Here is a 23,289-nt window from a genome sequence, read left to right on the forward strand (position 1 = left end):
TTTGGTTGCAATATGAGGACCACAATACTGACTGAAATATACGTAGTGTGAACCCAGCCTTCTAGTGTTTTGTAATGTTTTTGCTTCAGTGGGAAAACTGACGTATGGCTGCACTCCACACTTACATAAACCAGCCTGAGATTTTCCATGGGTGGAAAGCTCTGATTTCTCTCATATGCGATTAGATGCAGTCAGGTGTGGATATAGGTTCACTTGTCTCATTCTCATAAAGTGGTGATTTATTTCTAGAATATGCCACCACTCTATGATTGATCATGAGGGTCTGGTGTCGCCCTGTTTCTCTTAAGTTTCCCTTGAAAAACCAAATGGCTGGAGGATGCAACGCTGCAACCTCTTAGTTCTTGGACCAGGTGGGGGCCCCAGAGGGCCTGTATTAGACTCATATTCTATCGTTTCACAAGATTGGGGAATCCTTTTTAAATGGATACTCCAGGCACATAGGGGGAGATTTATCAGACATGGTGTAAAGTAACCCTGGCTCAGTTGCCCCTAGCAACCAATCAGATCCCACCTTTCATTTTCCAAAGAGTCTGTGAGGAATAAAAAGTGGAATCTGATTGGTTGCTAGGGGCAACTGAGCCAGTCTCACTTTACACCATGTTTTGACAAATCTCCCCTATTATGTTTGGGCTTATTCATATTTGTAAATTATATATTTTTAAAAAAAAAAAATCTCGTCTTCCAGTACTTATCAGCTGCTGAATGTCCTGCAGGAAGGGGTGTCTTCACTCCAGAATGAAACGGTGCTCTCTGCTGCCACCTCGGTCCATGTCAGGAAATGTCCAGAGCAGGAGCAAATCCCCATAGAAAACCTCACCTGCTCTGGACAGTTCCTGACATAGACAGAGGTGGCAGCAGGGAGCACTGTCACATTGGTAATCATACACAATTTCTTGCAGGACATGCAACAGCAACAATGATAATTTGATAATGCAGCAGCAACAATGATAATTTGATAATGCAGCAGCAACAATGATAATTTGTTCAAAACATACCTATGTGACTGAAAGAGACTCTCCCTTAGGAGATATTACCATTGCTCTTTCCAGAAAATTTCATTAAGTTTATTTTAGTCGCCTGGCGTATGGATGGGATTAGTTAAGGAGGCTTTTTGTCCTACTACAGAGGGGGGAGGCTGTGGCTGCAGCCAGTTGTGAGGGGGTGGTACTGGTTGGGACAAGGCTGATCCCCTATGACACATACAGTCTTTTCTGTGCTGAATGGTCTGATTCTGTAGTCAGGGATTTTTTGATAACCATAATCTCCTCTGTTTCAGATCTTTTATGACTTGGTCAGACAGATAAATAGGAAAACACCAGTGGAAAAGAAGAAACCTAAAAAGAAATCATCATGTCTGCTGCTCTAGATATGTGGTCAGCAGCAGGTCTGAGCCAGGTGAGCTGTATCACACAGGTGTTACTGTAATGTGAGAGACTAATGGTGCGTTTACACCAAGCGATAATTCGCCCAATCGATCGTTTACTGATTTTGAAGCAACGATTTGGTTTTTATAACAATCAACGTTTAGACAAATCGTTAGAAAATTTGTTAGAAAAATTGTTATTGCGATCGTCTTTAACCTCTTAGGGACATATGACGTACCCGTAACGTCATATGTCCCCAAGAGGTGTTCAGAGCGGGGCCGCTTGTAGCACGGGACCGCGGGTATTAGCTACCAGATTACTAATACAGTAATCAGAAGCAGCTGTCAAAGATGACGGCTGCAACCGATTACCGGACACAGCACTTCCCTGGTGTCTAGTGGCGGAGATCGCTCCTCCGGGACGTTATCCCGGAGGAGTGATCTCCGTGACTGGTGCCGGCCGGGGTGTCCGCCAAAATGGCGCCGATCCCGACTCGGCACTCGGATGCTTTCGGCTGCAGCAGCCGAAAGCAACAGAGTGCCGATCTCATTGATCTTTGCTGTATAACTATACAGCAAAGATCTCAATGAGAGATCAACGCACTTATGCTAGAAGTCCCCCAGGGGAGAATAACCCTAACCCCAGCGGGGAAATAACCCTAAGCCCAGGGGGGAATAACCCTAACCCCAGGGGGGAATAACCCTAACCCCAGCGGGGAAATAATCCTAACCCCAGGGGGGAATAACCCTAACCCCAGGGGGGAATAACCCTAACCCCAGGGGGGAATAACCCTAACCCCAGGGGTGCTTCTAGTATAAGTGTAAAAAAAATCAAATCCAGAAAAAATTTAATAAAAAGTGATCAAAAAGTCGTATATGCGCAATCAAGGTACCGATAGAAAGAACACATCATGGCGCAAAAACTGACACCTCACACAGCCCCATAGACCAAAGGATAAAAGCGCTATAAGCCTGGGAATGGAGCGATTTTAAGGAACGTATATTTGTTAACAATGGTTTGAATTTTTTACAAGCCATCAGATAAAAGAAAAGTTACACAAAGTTATATATCGTTGTAATCGTAACAACTTGAGGTAGTCAGTTTTACCCCAGGGCGAATGGTGTAATAACAAATACCCCCCAAATAAAAGAAATGCGTTTTTTTTGTTCAATTTCACCACACATTGAATTTTTTGTCCTGGTTTCGCAGTATACTTTATGCATAAATTCAACCTGTTATTGCAAAGTACAAATAGTGATGCAAAAAATAAGGGCTCATGTGGGTCTCTAGGTGGAAAAATGCAAGTGCTATGGCCTTTTAAACACAAGGAGGAGAAAACTAAAACACAAAAACGAAAATTGGCTCCATCCTTAAGGGGTTAACCCTTTTGAGGATCAGGCCCAAAATGACCCAGTGGACCACGCAAATTTTCCTTTTTTTGCGTTTTCGTTTTTCCTCCTCCCTTTCTAAGAGCTCTAGCATTTGCCGCTTTCTCTCTACAGGGCCATTTGGACATATAAATGTATGTTATTGGTCGCACCTTTCCTGGTTAGAGAAATGTGCGGCTAAACACAATTATTTTGCCAGCTGTACAAAAGATGAAATTGGCAAACAAGCGTTTTCTGGCCCTTTTATTGGCTGAATGAGCTGTGTAAAAGGGCTTTAAAGGAGAAGTCCAGCCAGTCCCATTTTTTTTTTTTTTGCAAGTACTGGGGAGGATAAAAGAAATAACATGCTCTTACCTTGCTGCTCCAGCGCTGGTGGCCGCATACTGCAAATCCATTCTACCGGTGCCCAGCCGCTTTCAGGGCTGAGCAGTGACCCAGGTCATGACTTGTGAGGTCCGCTCAGCCAGTTAGCAGCCAAGGTGCAACCCCACTACGGCTACGCACTGGCTGAGCAGACCTGATAAGCCATGACCCAGGTCCCCGCTCAGACCAGGAAGCAGCTGATTGGCAGTATGCGGCCGCCAGTGCTGGAGCAGGTAGGTACAAGTATCTTTTATCCTCCCCAGTGCTTGCTAAAAATTGGGTCTAGCCAGACTTAAACCTTCTTTAAACCCACCTAGACTGGTGGCTGGAGGTTCCCCCTCCATTTGTAGCTAAGAAAATACCCAGCACATATAGCAAACCCATTCATAGGACCCTGTAACCGAGCTGATGTCCTGCTTGGCATCCTGTGGTAGATGTGTGTGCACCAGGCGTTTTTAGCCTATTTTGTTACATTTGCCTTTGATACTAAATACGCAGCTTACCCGTCTGTTTCTCCCCTCTCTCCATTACAGACTTTAGGAATGAAGAACTGTTGCCTGGTTGGAAAGTGCCAGCATTCCAAAATGTAAAAAAACAAAACAAAAAAAAGAATATCCAATCCTAACTTAACATATCTGAAGAGGCTCCTTCTGTTTTATATACTGTATTATGTGAAGACTTTAGATCTCCAATACTGTTTGCACAAGGTTCCCTGGCAATGATTTAGCTGTTTCTCTGAAAATAAAGACACAGTGGTGTCACCTCTTTGCAATAGCGGCGCTGACAGATGTGAAATAAACCTACTTGACTCGATTCTGAATGATTTTGAGAGCATGGATGCATTTCAGATGTTAAATATTGCTAGTTTAATGACTTTCATCTTGACTTCCCTTCCAGCTCTTCTCCCTAGTCATGCCTGTGTCAAGCACTAAAAATGTAGCCATTTATAGTTCTTCTTTATAAATATATATAGAGAGATATATATCCCCTTTACTGAACTCAATGGGGCTAATACCTTTTTGAGTCATGGTGACTTCATTTTATATTTAAAACTTCTGGGTTTATTATAACTTTCATCTTGCCATTCTCGTATAATTCAGAAACCATTTTGTGCATAATGCTTTTGGGGAGGGACGGTGGGGTCTTTTATAGGAAAAAACCGGGAGACTGATTTCTATGGATTTCAAAGCTGAAATATATAATATACTAAAACAACTCTAATATTGCTTCTTGTGTTTTACTGTCACAAATTAAATTACAGCTTTTATGAATGATTAAATTTTAGTACATTTTCATTTCCTCGATTGTGTGTTTTTGTTACAGCCTCCTGCCATGCTTTATACTGTGTAACACTTAAATATTTTCGCTGTAGTACCTCTTTTTCTTTCACATCAACTGGTTTCATAAAGTTATATATAGATTTGTCATTTACTTCTATTTAAAAATCTCCAGTCTTCCCATACTTTTCAGCTGCTGTATGTCCTGCAGGGAGTGTTGTATTCACAGTACTCTCTGCTGACACCTCTGGACAGTTCCTGACATGGTCAGAGGTGACAGCAGAGAGCCCTGTGTCAGAGTGGAAAGTGCACACCACTACCTGCAAGACATACAGCAGCTGATAAGTACTGGCAGACTTGACTTTTTAAATTTACAAATCTATATAACTTTCTAAAACCAGTTGATTTCAAAGAGATTTCTGCCAGAGTACCCCTTTTAATTGTAAGTCCTATATATACTGTACATCCAATTATTTGTAACAAGTTTTAGGGTCAAGGATGTGCGTATAGCAGTGCTGCTAGGTTCCAGTTGCCAAACATACCAGCGTTGTATACATACGCCGCTGCTGTGTGATCTCAGGGTGACAGAGGTGGGTCCCATCCGGCTTCTCTGATGCTGCTGTATGTTTAGGCCACCACCATCAGTCATTCTGGAGAAGGCAGGGGCGGCCTAAAGGACACCGCAGTGCCTGGAGAGCGGGGTGGGAGCGAACATTGTCAGATCCGCCTCTGGAGAGAAAATAGACATGGTAGCACATCCATATCCTCATCACTGATCACTCTGCTTCTCCGCACTATATACTACTAACATCAGGAGTTCTTTACATTATGATCATACACCACATCAAGGTTCCTGATACATGTTGGTGCCTAATAAAATAGCATAGCACATAGCACCCCTAAACCCCCCCCCCCCCCCCCCCGATCAGCGAGTTCTCGTTGGCTGCTTAACCGTCTGCTATTACACGAAATGATCATCATTCCAATCCGAATAATCTAACGTTTTTTCGAACTATAATCGTCCCGTGGAATAGGGCCCTTAGCGGGAAACCTCCATCAGGTAAGGGTATTTGTAAGCGCACTTCTGTGTACTTGTACTTGTACACAACCAGCTGGCTTCACACTGCTGAATAGATTGTCACTGTCAGATGTTCCTATGCACACATAGCCCTGTATAGAACATGTGTGACACTATGCTGCAGCTCAGGGATTTGCACAAATGATGGGGGGGATGGAGCAGTCCCTTTTGTAACAAAACAAGCAATAACTATGGGGAGGGTCTGGATGGAATTGTTATTAGTGGGGGAGCCCTCGCCTTCCCCTTCTCTCACTGGTCAGAGGCTGGAAGACCAATATCTCTGTGATCACAGGAAAGTGGTCAACATTAGAGATGAGCGAACCGGGTTTGGGTTCAAGTCGATCCGAACCCGAACGTTCGGTATTTGATTAGCGGGGGCTGCTGTACTTGGATAAAGCTCTAAGGTTGTCTGGAAAACATGGATACAGCCAATGACTATATCCATGTTTTCCACATAGTCTTAGGGCTTTATCCAACTTCAGCAGCCACCGCTAATCAAATGCGGAAAGTTCGGGTTCGGATGGACTCGAACCCGAACCCGGTTCGCTCATCTCTAGTCAACATGTAGGAACTTGGATGCAGCCCTAGGGTGATGTATCCATGTTTTCCAGGCAGCTGCATCTAACTTCTCCAGCAACCTGGAATCAAATGCTCAGAGTTTGGGATCAAGGAAATCTGAGCTTAAAGGGTTACTCCTGCACTGATTAAAAAAAAAAAAAAAAAAATCAATCAATCATAAACATAGTTTTTACATTTATTATCCCTCCTGAGTCTGTTTGAATTTCCCGCTGTTTGCAGGTCCCTGAAGCTCCAGTTTGTCTTCAATTTTTGTTTCTTCTTCCTGGTTTGCACTGTGATATCTGACTCTAAAACTATTAGATAGCTTACATCTTCAGCCAATCAGAGCTGAGCAACCTGAGTCATCTGACAAAGGGAGGATGGCTTAATAGGGCTTAGACCCGCCTCCCTCTTGATGTCATTGTCACAAAATGGCTGCCACAGAACAGCCTGGGGTCAACAGTCATTAGGTAAGAATGAGTTTACTTCACTTCCTGGGGGGGGGGGGGGGAGAGAGAGAGAGGTGATTGAAGCATATTACGAAGTTATATAACTTTGTAATGTGTTTCAATTACTGGGAAAAAGCTTTTCGCTGGAGTACCCCTTTTTTAAAGGGGTTGTCCAGCTAAATAAATTTTCTTTCAAATTAACTAGTGTCAGAAAGTTATATAGATTTGTAATTTACTTCTATTTAAATATCTCAAGTCTTCCCATACTTATCAGCTGCTGTATGTCCTGAAAGAAATGTTTTATTTACACTCACAGTGCTCTTTGCTGACATCTCTGGCCGAGACTGGAACTGTCATGAGTGGGAGAGGTTTTCTATGGGGATTTGCTCCTGCTCTGGATAGTTCCTGACATGGACAGAGGTGGCAGCAGAGAGCACGGTTTCTAAATGTAAAGAAAACAACACTTCCTGCAGGACATACAGCAGCTTATAAGAATGAAAAGACTTGATTTTTTAAATAGAAGTAAAGTACAAATCTATATAACTTTCTGACACCAGTTGATCTGAAAGAAAACATTGTTCAATGGATAATCCCTTTAAGTTTGTTTATCTCCAGTAGCAATCAAAAGTGTTATTGGTGGTATAGAAAGTATTCAATTACATTGCTGTGCCGTATCGGCAGCAATTATAGTGACAACTAGAGACGAGCAAATTTACAGTAATTGTGAATCGCTTTCCGATCTCTGCAATCTGCTCATCGGCCGGCTGCCTTTTACCTTACTGCCGCTCTTACCCAGGTGCCGGGAAAAGCTGGATCCAGTCCTGGGAAACGGAGCAGCAGTCAGAAGGCAGCCGGCTGATGAGCAGATTGCAGACCTAGTGAAGCACTCCACTTCATTATTACTGCAAATGTATTCCTCTCCAAGGATAACCATAGGGCCTCTATTGGCAACCTGATTAGAATCCTTAGAGTCTGCCTCACAGGCAGCAGTCACAGTATGAGAGGCACAAGGTCTGTCTCAGGAAGCAGTCACATTATTAGAGGTGCAGGGTCTGTCTCACAGGCAGCAGTCACATTAGAGGTGCAGGGTCTCACAGGATGCAGTCACATTATTAGAGGTGCAGGGTCTGTCTCAGGATGCAGTCACATTATTAGAGGTGCAGGGTCTGTCTCAGGATGCAGTCACATTATCAGAGGTGCAGGGTCTGTCTCACAGGCAGCAGTCACATTATTAGAGGTGCAGAGTCTGTCTCACAGGCAGCAGTCACATTATTAGAGGTGCAGAGTCTGTCTCACAGGCAGCAGTCACATTATTAGAGGTGCAGAGTCTGTCTCACAGGCAGCAGTCACATTATTAGAGGTGCATGGTCTCACAGGATGCAGTCACATTATTAGAGGTGCAGGGTCTCTCACAGGATGCAGTCACATTATTAGAGGTGCAGGCTCTCACAGGCAGCAGTCACATTTTTAGAGGCGCAGGGTCTGTCTCACAGGATGCAGTCACATTATTAGAGGTGCAGGGTCTGTCTCACAGGCAGCAGTCACATGATTAGAGGTGCAGGGTCTGTCTCACAGGGTGCAGTCACATTGTTAGAGGTGCAGGGTCTCACATGCAGCAGTCACATTATTAGAGGTGCAGGGTCTGTCTCACAGGATGTTGTCACATTATCAGAGGTGCAGGCTCTCACAGGCAGCAGTCACATTTTTAGAGATGCAGAGTCTGTCTCACAGGATGCAGTCACATTAGAGGTGCAGGGCCTGTCTCACAGGCTGCAGTCACATTTTTAGAGATGCAGAGTCTGTCTCACAGGCTGCAGTCACATTATTAGAGGTGCAGGGTCTGTTTCACAGAATGCAGTCACATTATTAGAGGTGCAGGGTCTGTCTCACAGGATGCAGTCACATTATTAGAGGTGCAGGGTCTCACAGGCAGCAGTCACATTATTAGAGGCACAAGGTCTGTCTCAGGATGCAGTCACATTAGAGGTGCAGGGTCTGTCTCACAGGCAGCAGTCACATTATTAGAGGTGCAGGGTCTGTCTCACAGGCAGCAGTCACATTATTAGAGGTGCAGGGTCTGTCTCAGGATGCAGTCACATTATTAGAGGTGCAGGGTCTGTCTCACAGGCAGCAGTCACATGATTAGAGGTGCAGGGTCTGTCTCACAGGATGCAGTCACATTATTAGAGGTGCAGAGTCTGTCTCACAGGCTGCAGTCACATTATTAGAGGTGCAGGGTCTGTCTCACAGGCAGCAGTCACATTATCAGAGGTGCAGAGTCTGTCTCAAAGGCTGCAGTCACATTATTAGAGGTGCAGGGTCTGTCTCACAGGCAGCAGTCACATTATCAGAGGTGCAGAGTCTGTCTCACAGGCTGCAGTCACATTATTAGAGGTGCAGGGTCTGTCTCACAGGCTGCAGTCACATTATTAGAGGTGCAGGGTCTGTCTCACAGGATGCAGTCACATTATTAGAGGTGCAGGGTCTGTCTGGGTGGGAGGACTGTGATGAAGAGCTGAGGGAAAGCAATGCATTCTGGGACTTGTAAGTAGTAGTAACTGCTCTAACAGAAAGTACAACCACGAAATACAGAACTAAGAACCCAAAACAAATGGATTGTTGGTGTCAGAACTGGGGCAGAGAGGTAAGCACTGTTCTATACTCCTGCAGCATGGTTATTGCTACCTGATGTCAGAGTACTGCTTTCTGACTGGTTAAAGCTGTTTGTTTTCATGCTTTTATGCACAAATTTTCTGCCATTTTGCAGTGAATTTTTTTTATTTTTGCCACAATATTCCCACTATTTTGCAGTCAATTTTTCTCCCGCTCCCCCCATTTTTTTGTAAAATCATCGCAAAAAAAATGTGCTATTTTACTGCACAATTCACATTAAAAGACTGGGAAATCATGGCAAAAATGTAAAACAAATATGTGTGAACACAGCTTAGAGACTAGTGTTATTTATGAACACAATAGTAAGGCAAGCCCCACTATAATTAGGAATGATGAAGCCTGGGTGCCACACGTACTTAAAGGGGTTATCCAGCGCTACAAAAACATGGCCACTTTCCCCCTTCTGTTGTCTCCAGTTTGGGTGGGGTTTTGAAACTCAGTTCCATTGAAGTAAATGGAGCTTAATTGCAAACTGCACCTGAACTGGAGACAACAGTAGGGGGAAAGTGGCCATGTTTTTGTAGCGCTGGATAACCCCTTTAAAAAGGTTATCTAGCACTACAAAAACATGGCAGCCTTCTTCCAGAGACAGCACCACTCTTGAGACAGTTTGGGGAATCTCCAGTTTTAGTGCCCCTCCTTATCTCCTCCACTTGCCGGCTACAGTACATGCTGTGGATTTTGTGGACACTGAGGCTGCATACTTAATAGCTACCACTAGATGGAGCCATAGTCACAATCTATATAAAGCATCCATTCTTCAATAGAATATTTTGAGAAAAATGTAATTATTATTCTGCTGCTTTATTTACATGGAGATGGCCACTGCTGCTCATAACACAACAAAACCCTATCACACTTGTATTTATGTTTGTGCCACGTGGGAAAACGTTGCAAAACAGCTTTTTTATTACAGCAAAAGGCTTTTTTGTCTAATAAAACCTATTACAGAGTTTCTTAAAATTGCTTGTACTATTGATTTCTGCAAATATATTATTAATGATAGTTACACTTTAAGGCTATGTTCACACTTTAAGTCTCTGTAAGAGACCGGCCATTCCTTGACCCAGCCGGTCTCTGAAAAGATCATCTCGGCCGGTACTGCATCAGAACTTCCCACAGCACGCTATGGAGCGTGCAGCCGGAGTCGCTCGCTCTACAGTGTGCACTGACAGTGATTCCCACGGAACCTACGTTGTGGGAATATAGCCTAAAGCTTAGACCAGTAACGCATCAACTGAGGATGGAACCACTTTCCTGTATTACATAAAAAAAAAAAGAGGCGGCAAGGAACGGGATAGATAGTAACTAAGGAGAGTTCATCACATTGTACGGGAGGGGGCTGCTGGCTGTGGCACAAGAAGGGCCCTGCTATCATTGCTTACTTGTAATTTCTACTTATACTGTGCCCCCTGCTGGACCCTTCAGGCATAGACCAGGTCATGACTTCACTTTTTTTTTTTTTTTAAAGAAATTGAAGCCTGCTTGATCTTCTAAATTGAGGGAAATAGCAGTATAAGTGCATTTCCCATAATTAGTGTATATTAGAAATTTGTCAGACTTTACTTATAAAATAACATATTAAAAAATACACTTTGGCCGGAGTTGTCCTTTAACCCTTAAGAGGACCGGACCAATTTAAATTTTTGTTTCCGCTTTTTCCTCCTTGTGCTTAAAAGGCCATAGCACTTGCATTTTTTCACCTAGAAACCCACATGAGCCCTTATTTTTTGCGCCACTAATTGTACTTTGCAATAACAGGCCGAATTTTTGCATAAAGTACACTGCGAAACCAGGAAAAAATTAAATGTGTGGTGAAATTAAAAAGAAAACACATTTTTTTTTTTTTTTTTACGCCGTTCGCCCTATGGTAAAACTGACTTGTTATATATGTTCCCCAAGTTGTTACGATTACAACGATATATAACATGTATAAATTTTATTTTATTTGATGCCTTTTAAAAAATTCAAACCATTTTTAAAAAAATATATGTTCCTTTAGGGTACAAACCCACACACCGTATACACAGCAGATACGCAACAAATACGCAGCAAATACGCAGCAGATTTGTTGGTACAGATTTGATGCTGTGTTCAGTTATTTAGATATAATCTGCTGCGTTTTTGCTGCGTATTTGCTGCGTGTTTGCTGCGTATTTGCTGCGTATCGCAGCAGTAAATACGCTGCTTATACGGTGTGTGGGTTTATACCCTAAAATCGCTCCATTCCCAGGCTTATAGCGCTTTTATCCTTTGGTCTATGGGGCTGTGTCAGGTGTCAGTTTTTGTGCCATGATCTTTACTTTCTATCGATACCTTGATTGCGCATATGCGACTTTTTGATTGTTTTTTATTACAATTTTTCTGCATTTGATGAGACCAAAAATGCACAATTTTGAACTTTGGAAGTGTTTTGCGCTGTTGCCGTTTACCATGCAGGATCAGGAATGTGATTAATTAATGGTTTGGCGATTACGCGCGGTGATACCAGATATGTTTATTTATTTTCATTTAGAAAAAGGGAAAAAGGGGTGATTCAAACTTTTATTAGGGGAGTTTTTTTTATTAATAATAAAACATTTTTTTTTTTTTAACACTTATACTAGAAGCCCCCCATGGGGTTAGGGTTATTCCCCCCTGGGGGACTTCTAGTATAGCCACACTGATCTCTCATAGAGATCTATGCAGTATAGTAATACTGCATAGATCCATGAGATAGGCATTCTATTGTTTTCGACTGTTGCAGCCGAAAACAATAGAATGCAGAGTCGGGATCAGCGCCATAACGACGCAGACCCTGGCCGGTATGAGATGCGGGGTACGCTCTTCCACGACCTCGTCGTGTGGGGGCGATCCCTCCCACTAGACACAAGGGAATGGCAAAAGCTGCTGATCTCGACAGCCCCATAGACTTGCATTATGCAGCCATCCAGGTCCCATAACACAGCTAAAGCTTCGGCTGTCCAGGCATGATAGGAGTTTCAGTTTTGCAACAGCTCTATACTTCTACATTATGGATATATATACACCAGCCAGACCACTGCTTTTAGAGAAGAGTGGTGGTCTGTAACCTAGACAACAAGCTGTCAACAATGGAAGGGAAAGAGTAGCATATCAGGAGGAGACAAGTTTGCTAAATGAACCTATTTGCAAAAAACTTGAGGAGCCCTATGAGATGATATTAGTTGAGATGGGAATGCCTAAGGACCATAGGCATACATTTACGCCCCCGCAGCCTGGGCCTTGGCACAGGAGGACGTAAATGTACGCCCGCTGAGGTCCTGGGCTATGAAGTGAGCTCAGGAGCTGAGCTCGCTCCATAGCGGGCTCCAGGTCCTCACCCACAATGGCGGGCCACTTTTAACCCCTTAAACGTCGGGATCGCGCAGTGACCGCGGCATTTAAGTGTTAGTGACAGGAGCATCTCCTGTCACTTACCGATCGGGACCCCCACAGACATGCTGGGTCCCGATCGGTAAGTGACAAGAGATGCTCCTGTCACTTACACTTAAACGCCACGGTCGCTGCGCATGGCCTGACTGCCGGAGGTCTCTTACTTTCCTCCGTGCAGTCAGGTCTTCACTCTGATAGAGTCCTTAAGGGGTTAAAGAAGAACTATCGGCAGGTTAGACGTATCTAACCTGCTGACTGTTTCCTAGTGTGCATAGGGTGCTGAGAATGAAGGTATGTCTCTCACCTTCATCCTCAGTGCTGTTCCCGTGCTGTTAGTTGTGCCCTATAAACTGTTAGGAGTACTGAAGGGACCTCCAGGCTGGCCCCCTCCATTGATAATCATTAGGGGGGCGAGCAGGATCGATTTAGTAGCCACGCCCCCAGTGCTCCTAATGGCTTACAAAGCACAACTAACAGCATGGGAACGGCACTGAGGATGAAGGTAAGACACATGCCTTCATCCTCAGCGCCCAGTGCCCACTAGAGAGCTGCCAGCAGGTTAGATTCGTCTAACCTGCAGATAGTTCCCCTTTAAAGTGACACGGTCACCCCCTATTTGCATTTTGACTGCTCTCCACAGGTGTAAAGGGTAAATTTTAAAGCTTTCATTACTTATTTTATATCACACCTCATGGTGCTTGTTCTGGTAAAAAGTTGTTTTTCTCACCTGTGGATTGGTATATGTGGGCTGGGCCTCGCGGCCTTTGTGCCACATCGCTCTGCCCCTAGCGCCACTTAGCCCTGCCCCCATCCATGACGTCATCGCCACATAGGGGCTTAGAGCTTTAGGCTGTCCCTTCCAAAGGCTGCTGAGGGGGTGGGGCCTATGCAGTGAAGAAAGTCATGGATGGGGGCGGGGCTAAGTGATGCTAGGGGCGGAGCGATGTCGCCCACATATACCAATCCACAGGTGAGAAAAACAACTTTTTACCAGAACAGGCACCATGAGGTGTGATATAAAATAAGTAATAAAAGCTGTAACATTTACCCTTTACACCTGTGGAGAGCAGTCAAAATGCAAATAGGGGGCGACAGTGTCACTTTAAAGTTTATATTCTGTAACCATAGTGACACATAGGTCTGCACAGGAGCTGTATATGCAAAGTTATAGGAAGTTTAGTTAAATCACTTTACTTCTATTTTAAACACATGGGACTATACAAACCCTATTAATACCTTATGTTTTTTTATGTCTGTGCGTCTTAGTAATGATGATGATGATAATGATTATATTTTGATGACTACACTCACTACATTAACCAAATGAGTCCTGCATTATCATGTCTATTATTTGCTTTACTAGCCCAAAATATCCCGCACTCCCTTTACCATAACAAGGGCAGATCCTATGAGACAAAGGCCCATAGTGTTCTACTACTAAATAACACTGCAGTCTGCTCACATGATCGGACTTGTTCTTAAAGGGTGTTTATTTGTTCAGAATTTGATGTAGTGCTGTGCCCTTTACCATATTACATCATTATACGTATTATGACATGATAGCATGTCATTAATAAATTGTAACCCTAAGAGGCGGAACGTTCAGTTATAGTTATATACCTAATGAGTTTGTCCTATAAAAACATCCCTGTCTGTATTCCAGCATAGAGAAGGGGTTACAAGCAAAGGAAGCATCACCTGGTCCGTCCACACATTACATGGTCAACACTGATGTCATTGGCCAGCATGTACTGCCATACTTCCACTGCTTCCTGGGAAATATACACCCAGATCCGTGACCATCAGTCATATAGACAGCAGAGGGATGACTATTAGAGATGAGCGCAACCCGAGCATGCAGCATTTGATTACCGGTGGCTGAAGAATTTGGATGCAGCCCTAACTGGTCATTCAAACATCCACAAAATACTGCCCATGTGGTACTTTTTAGGATCTTATATTGCTAAGAAGTTCACCAGCAATTTTTTCAAATATCACAAACAGTAACAGCAGCGACAATTGGGTACAGTAACAGGAACAACAGCCACGTACACTCAGGGGCGTAGCTAATGTCTCCTGGGCCCTGGTGCGAGAGGTCAACTTCGCCCCCCCCCCTTTCACGACCAAGTGATGCTACTGGTAGGTGTATGTGTGTGTATGTATATATATATATATATATATATATATATATACACACTCCAAGACAGATATTACCAATAACACCAGCATATAGGAAGTGAAAATATTATCACCATATATATTACCGCCATACTGTTATTGTATACTGAGACCAATATTGCCAATAATACAAGTATACAAGGGGCAAATATTAACGCCACACCACAACCACTACCATCACCACCACATTGTTACTGACCAAAACCAGTATACTGAGACCAATAAAACACAGTACCGGATAAAAAGTAACAAATATTACCACCACATACTGACTAACACCGCCACATACTGACTAACACCACCGCTGCTACTGAATAAGATCCACTGTACACAGATCACTATCACCTCATCCACTCATATAGAGGTGGAAGCAGCTCCACACAGGTTGTATACACTATATAAATTACAGCGCAGATATATCAGGTGACTCATAGGGGACGTCTTGTCTGATCGGAGTTCTTCCCTTTTCATCTTCTCCGTCTGTCCTGGGCCGTTATGAGAACTTCTCCGAGCCACGAATCCACAGAATCTGCCAGACAGACATATTAGTCTCCTCACACTGACACCATCCTCATCTCTATACATACTGCACATCTGTACTGTCCTCTTTACACCCTCATTTGGTGGGTAGCCCTGACACTATGTGACCCCCTTATAGTATATATAGATGGCCCCCACTGCATGTTGCACCCCCCTTCCCTTATAGATGGCACCCTCCCCTTATAGATGACCCCTCCCCTTATAGATGACCCCCTCTACCCCCATTATAGATGCCCCCCTCCCCTTATAGATGACCCCCTCTACCCCCATTATAGATGACCCCCTCCCCTTATAGATGGCCCCCTCTCCCCCCTTGAAGATGGCTTCTCTTCCCCCCATTATAGATGCCCCCCCTTCTCTTCCCCCCATTATAGATGCCCCCCCTTCTCTTCCCCCCATTATAGATGCCCCCCCCCCTTCTCTTCCCCCCATTATAGATGCCCCCCTTTCCTCTATGCTAAGCAGTATTTAAAAAAACAAACAAACACACAAACTCACCTGACAACCCGCTCCCCCGGCGATCCTCTTCTTCTTCAGGCGCTGTCCCCGGCTGATGCGCGGCTGCCGGGGGTGTCCCGTCCTATCCCCGGCAGCGCGCGCATCAGTGAGCTCCCTGTACGCCGGGGCTGTGACTTCTGACACAGGAAGCGTCTCTGACGTGCGCTTCCTGTGCCAGAAGTCAGGGCCCCAGGCAGCTCAATGCATCCGCGCATCAGCCGGGGGCCCGGACGAGCACGCTCTTGTGACCGCAAGCAAATCAATGCTTGCGGTCACAAGAGTAATTTAAGGGGGGAGCAGTGCAGTGGCAAGGGGGGGCCCTCGCGGGCCCCCCCTCGTAGCGGGCCGGGTCGCAGCGGCGACCGCTGCGACCCTCGTAGCTACGCCACTGCGTACACGGGGTACAGCAACAGGGAACAGGGATGGCTATCGGGTACAGCAACAGGCACAGAGGAAACTATCAGGTACAGTGACGGGTCAGGGAAACTATCAGGTACCGCAACAAGGGACAAGGGCAACAATTAGATACAACAGGGGTCAAGGACGACAATTAGGGAAATATTAAAACTCATGGGAGTTTTATTAGACATTTAGTAAAATTACTTCCTTTCTATTTCAAACACATAGGGGCAGATTTATCAAAGTTGCACCGGTGGCGTACACCACGGAGAAGGTGCAGATTCTTTTGTATATGCCCCCCATAACCTGCACTTGCCTAATGGGTGGAAACAGGCGGAAACCATGCATGTGCCTCTTAGTAAATGGCTCTCTTAGGCATTGCTCGTACCTAGCCAGAATTTTCCTCCACACTAAGGAGGGGCAACACCCTGAAACAGCTGTCTGTGGATGGATACCTGGTCTTGGTTTTTCCCTTGTCATTATATTGACTGATAGAGCCACTTAATATGGTGGTATGGTGGTTTTCCTACAGGAGCCACCCCTTGGCTGGGTCCTTCCTGGAGGGATATCTGGCTAGCCCTGTGTTTCGAGACTCTTAAATGAGGCTCCACGGGTTCTTCTTTTGCATATTCATGTTTCCCAGGGGGCAGTGCACCTAGGACTTCACTGCATTGAGCGCTTTAACAGGCAACCGGCAGTGTTATCGTTTGGCTGGTCTCCCGGAGATCAGCGATCTGTTTCTCTTATGGCTCTACTAGGCATTGCTCCCACCTAGCCAGAATCCTGCTCCACACTGATGAGGAGCAACACCCCGAAACAGCTGTATGTGGATGGTTACCTGGCCTTGGTTTATCCCTTGTCATTACATTGACTTATAGGGCCTCTTAATATGGTGGTTTCCCTACAAGAGTTACACCTTGGCTTGGTCCTTCCCGGAGGGATATCTGGCTAGTCCTGTGTTTCAAGACTCTTAAATGAGGCTCCACTGGCTCTTCTTTTGCATATTCTTAGTAAATCTGGCCGGGAAAATGGTTCCAGGCTTTATCTAAGACCATGCCAGCCTTGATAAATATCCCCCAGTGGACACATTATAGTGTGCACACTAAAATGAATGAGCGCAAAAAATAAATCTTATACTTTTCTAATATAGAGCTGAGGATTAATGTAAAGTGAATAAAAACTCTTCCATTTACAGACACATACGGTGCACACGTGTGTGCAAGCATAGGAGGTGTTATCATATCTCCTTACTAACTCTGATAACATTGCATCCCTCTAAAGACTTCACTGTACAGGTAACATATGACGGATGGAATGTCTGTATTACTATACAATCAACTTTTGATACTTATCACATAGCTTAATATTTAAAGGGATTTTCCAATTCAACCTTACTTGTACCTGTGGATAGGGGACAAGCATGAGTTCGAGGGGTCCAATCTCTTTGCCCCCAGGGATATCTCTATTGCTGACCCAGCTCCTTTGTTATGAATAGAACTGCGGGTCGGTGCATGACCCACAGCTCCATTCATTCTCTATGGAACTAACAGAGACAGATGAGTACAGCACATGGCTCTTTCCGGCAGCTCCATAGAGAATGAATGAAGTTACGGTCATGTGCTGACCCGCAGCTCCATTCATAACAAAGGACCCGAGCGCCAATCTAGAGATCCCCAGGGGGCAAGGAGGTCAGCCCCCCCCCCTGTAAACTTATACATGGGTGCCTTGGATTACGAGCATAATCTGTTCCGGGACCGCGCTTGGAATCCAAATCCACTCTTATACCAAAGCAAATTTTCCCATAAGAAATCATAGAAATGCAGACAATTGGTTCCAAACCCCCAAAATTATGATTTATTATTCTGAATAACATGTAGAACAGATGAAACAAACATTCAGAAACAGCAGAATATGTGATATTATAAGTTACTGTACAGTAATGGAGAGAATGGGAAACACAAGGGCTGACAGAGACTGCAGGGAGCAGGGAGGAATGAGCGGGACAGATGTGGGCACATACATGCAGCACTCTCTGTCCGGGGAGAGAGGGGTTACAGCTATGAAGAGATTACCTCCACATTTCTGTCCCCTGATGTAAGCCCCAGCCTGAAGTGGATCTGCTATGATTTGGAAGGTGAGGGAGACTTCCTGGGTCAGAGTACAGGGCTGTAGACCCCGCTATGCAGACCATGCCCCTCTTCCACTCGCGTTCCCACCCAGTACAGGGAGCTCTTAAACCAAAGCAATGCTCTTAAACCAAATCACAATTTTGAAAAACTGTCAGCTCTTAAACCAAAACGCTCTTAAACCAAGTTACTCTTAAACCAAGGTATTACTGTACTTGTCCCCTAGACAAGTATGGTTAAATTCCAAAACCCCTTTAAGTAACACATTACAACAATTACAACTACTGCAAATGTACTGTACAGTTAAATCCAGTGACTTAAAGGTGATGTCTGGTTGTAGTTCTTCACTTTTCCTTTTTTTTCTCCATTCAGTCCAAACCACCATGGCAACATCTTCCATCCACAATTCTGGTAAATTTGCTGTCCTAATATCTTAGGCTCCCGACCTCTATACAAGTGACACATCCATGGTGCATCAAGCAATAATAATACTTACCGCTGATGCCCCACACACAGTACTTTTAATCCAAATAAGAAGGTCTTCAGCTCCATAAAGAGTTCATCTTAAAAAAATCAAATTAAAACATGACATTGATGGGTAAGAACAACACAGCCACTCTTTACGGAGTATCTACTGCTAAGATGTTCGTGTGAACCCGGACTCTCTGCATTTGATTACCGGTGGTGGAAGAAGTTGGATGCAGCCCTGAGGCTGCCCGGGAAACATGGCCTATGGCTGTATCCATGTTTCCCATGATTTCTTAGGGCTCAATCCAATGTCTTCAGCCACAGGTGGTCAAATGCAGAGTCCGAACTCTCAGAGTCAGAGACGTAGCTCACGTCTGGCAGTTGGGCAGGCGAGGTAACCATAGAACACCCAACGAGTTCCATGCATGAGCCCATAAGCCACGTAGCCTGACTGCCTGGCACAAGCTGCTTCTCTCCACTTGAAACTGCAGAGAGGATGCGGTACCCCGTCATTGGACCGACCCTTTAATTCCCTTTAACTCTTACAAACAGAGATGAAACATCTTGTTTCTTGTCCTGACATGTACGTCTATAATTTTAGTGTGGCCTCTCCCAAAATGTTCTTCCAAGGCCCATTGACACATAATGATAACACGATGGATGATTCCACCTTTACATAAGATTAGACACACGACACGTGATTTCTTCTAATATTTATCATGTACGGAACACTGGTAGATGTCACTGCTGAACAATACCACACCAATGGGAATGAGCAATGTATCTATGGTGGTTTTTAGCCAATAAATGATATATATTTTATATATTTGATTGTTGAGTAATTGATAAAACTATTTGTGTTTTTATGAACAATGAGAAAAGTGGATGATGTAAACTTTTATTAAGGGAGACTTTTAGGGGGACATGTATCAAGGGAAAACTGCGTACTTTTTTGCGGAAAGGGGCGATTTGCGAATATTTTATTCGCAAAACGGCCATTTGCGAATAAAATATTCGGAAATCGCCCTTTCCACCGAGTACGCCAAGGGGGCGGGGAGGGTGTGTGGAGGGGGCGGACCGGAGGGGGCGGACTCAGAGTCCGCGCGATTTATTATTTTTCACACTAAAAGATACGCCGAAAACCTACTCCACCTTTCAGGTGGCATAGGTTTTCGGCTGTGCGCACCGACGCGCACGGGATTTATGTAGAGGCAGTCCCCCTTACTCTATATTTTTACAAACTTTTATTACTTTTACACTTTTTAAATGGAAATTTTTTTTTCCATTTAAAATTCCATCACTTTTGCTCAGTGTGAACAGGCCCTAAAGGCCGTATTACACAAGGCGATTATCGGCTAATCATTGTCTTTTAATGACTGCCACACTGAAGCCCCCCCGCAGCACATCCTACCCACAACCAGCAGTTGGGGGGGAATGTGGAGCAAGCGAGCGCTGACCTGACAGGTCGGCGCTCGCTTGCTGTGAAGTTCAGGTCATGTAATAGGGTTAGAGTTCTGACAGGTTGCTCATTGATCCATCTGCACTCACTCTGGGCTACTGCATGATCAACAAAATGCAGCAATCACTGAGCTCGGAGATCAGTGAAAAAAAAATCCAATAAAATGCTCAAGAGTCTCCATTGATTTATTGCCCCCTATAAATTTAAAAATGCAAAAAATGGTCCATGGAGCCTCAGTTGCCAGTCTCAAAACATGGGAATAGCCAGATCTCCCTTCAGGGAAGAAAATCTGTTGCCAAGGGGGCCTCCCAGTGTGGAAATACCAGGGTGGCCCCTTTTTGTGTTGTGAACATTACAACATGACAAGGGTTTACTAAAGCCAGGCATCCATCCACAGACAGCTGTTTCGGGGTAGTTGCCCCTCATCAGTGTGGAGCAGGATTTTGGCTAACAGGGGCAATAAAAAGTAGACCAACAAAACACAGCAATCACTGAGCTCAGGGAGATCATTAAAAAATCCAATGAAGTACTCACTCTGGGCTGCTGCATGATCAGCTTAGCATCTAGGGACCCTTCCCCGGTGACCAGAAAGAGAATTGTGTAAAGCAGACAACTCCTTTATTGTCAGGCTTATATACCTGACAATATATTTTTTACCTAAATTTTTCTAAACAAAATAAGGAACAAGGCCCAAAAGTAGGAACATTATTCATTTTTTCATGCCCCTACCCCCCGTGCGGCATTAAAAAAAAAAAAAAAAAAAGGACGCATATTGTATTACCCTGCAAAGACCACCATTACCCTATGATCTTTGCGGCATCACATATTTGTCAGAGTGAGCGGGCCAGGTGTGGAGGCGATGTCCCTGTGACAACATATGCCGCTGCTGCTGGTCCCCGCCTAACATGGTAATTAGCAGCTTTATAATAAAGCTCTTATCAGACAGAAAGTACACGTGAAAAGGCTCCGATTTGCCACTAGCCTGACTTGGATTCACAAGCCTTCCTATTCCCTCTCTGATCTATGACTGGAATAATCTTTGCTTCAGTGGGGAACAATGCATTATTCAACACGCTATGAAAACAGAACTAACTCCGCTTTGTCATCTGGTAATTGCCGGCCTCCTCCAGACATTGGCAATTATGTTTTTGGTGGAGGCCACACCAAGCCCATTGTTCATCTTCTCTACAGATGTTCAGCACTAAAGAAACAGACATAAGGATTTCTGGCGGAACGGGAATGAATGTGATTCTTTACATAAATAATAGTATATTGTTCTGCTATTCAGGAAGGGGAGCACAGCCGGTATCACATCTTCCTGGGCAGCAGCTCGGGGGCAGGTTACACCCCCCATACAGAGAGGAATGCCGATTATTTTCAATTACTGGAGGAATTACTGCTATGTGACTGTATGGCAGGAAGAGCGCTGGAAAATCCTATAGAGAGCAGAGAACATGTTTATTACAGTATAAGAATTTTATCTATCTATCTATCTATCTATCTATCTATCTATCTATCTATCTCCTATCTATCTATCTATCTATCTATCTATCTATCTATCTCCTATCTATCTATCTATCTATCTCCTATCTATCTATCTATCTATCTATCTATCTATCTATCTATCTATCATCTATCTATCTATCTCCTATCTATCTATCTATCTATCTATCTATCTATCTATCTATCTATCTATCTCCTATCTATCTATCTCCTATCTATCTATCTATCTATCTATCACCTATCTATCTATCTCCTATCTATCTATCTATCTATCTATCTATCTATCTATCTATCTATCTATTTCCTATCTATCTGTCTGTCTATCTATCTATCTATCTATCTATCTATCTATCTATCATCTATCTATCTATCTATCTATCTATCTCCTATCTATCTATCTATCTATCTCCTATCTATCTATCTCCTATCTATCTATCTATCTATCTATCTATCTATCTATCTATCTATCTATCTCCTATCTATCTATCTATCTATCTATCTCCTATCTATCTATCTATTATCTATCTATCTATCTATCTATCTATCTATCTATCTATCTATCTATTATCTATCTATCTATCTATCTATCTATCTATCTATCTATCTATGTATCCCCCCCCCGTGACAGTAGAGCACCGAGAGAAGGTGCATATCCTCCTGTGATGCGGTATGTCCCCACTCTCTCTCCTCTCCCGTACTGCAGCAGGAGAGAAGAGAGAGAGAGAGCGGGGACATATCGCATCACAGGGTGATATGCACCTCCTCTCATTGCGGTTCGGATGAGATTCGTGCTCTGATTGGTGATGTCACTGTTTTGTAGGAAAATTGAAGCCTGCCTGATCTACTAAATTGAGGGAAATAGCACTTCCCATAATTAGTGTATATTAGGAATTTGTCCAACCTTCTTTATGTAATAACATATTAAAAATACATTTTGCCTGAACTTCTCCTTTAAGACAGTGCTCAACATTGACGTCACTATGGTCATTCATCACTGCAGACTGAATTAATATTCATAAGGAAGAGCAATGGATGGGCAGATCAGTGCACCAAGAGTTGTAGTATCGTAACCAGTGCACCAAACTACCTAGTCAACATTAATAATACACAGGATTTCAGGAAACTGATCTGCACAGGAGGGGGGGGGGGGAGACTAAAAAAAAAAAAAAAAAGGAGTTTCTTTCCCCCTGCTCCCTGGTGCTGCCCCCCGCAAGGTGCTGCCCTAGGCACCGGACCACGGGTGCCTAGTGGTAATTACGGCCCTGCATAAGAGCACAGACAGGTGTCCATCACTTGCAAATGTGCAAGAAAGGCATCACAAGGCCCATCACCCCTGTTGTCCTCTACCTCCAGATGTAGAGCTACACACAGTCTACCGTTATACCGTCGCCGGCCACCATACTGTATGCTGTCCCTGCTGTGCTGTATAAGTGTGCTGTGGCGATCTCATAGAAAAATAAGACATCTCCCGAAAATAAAACCTAGTGTATCTTTAGGAACAAAAATTAATATAAGACACTGTCTTATTGTCGGGGAAGCACAATTATATATATG

At 44.0% G+C, this 23,289-nt stretch overlaps 1 protein-coding gene across 2 annotated transcripts in view; it reads left to right on the plus strand.

Moving 5' to 3' along the window:
* Positions 1–4,431, plus strand: part of RAP1A (RAP1A, member of RAS oncogene family) — a 50,849-nt gene extending 46,418 nt beyond the window's left edge. For both annotated transcript variants that reach the window (XM_069946288.1, XM_069946289.1), the window contains exons 8-9: positions 1,298–1,416; positions 3,670–4,431. In XM_069946288.1, the coding sequence (XP_069802389.1) occupies positions 1,298–1,387 (90 nt within the window). In that variant the 3' untranslated portion in view covers positions 1,388–1,416; positions 3,670–4,431. The remainder of the gene's footprint in view (positions 1–1,297; positions 1,417–3,669) is intronic.
* Positions 4,432–23,289: the final 18,858 nt, after the last annotated feature.

This window comes from Dendropsophus ebraccatus, chromosome 11 (genome assembly GCF_027789765.1).
Source record: "Dendropsophus ebraccatus isolate aDenEbr1 chromosome 11, aDenEbr1.pat, whole genome shotgun sequence".
NCBI lineage: Eukaryota > Metazoa > Chordata > Amphibia > Anura > Hylidae > Dendropsophus > Dendropsophus ebraccatus.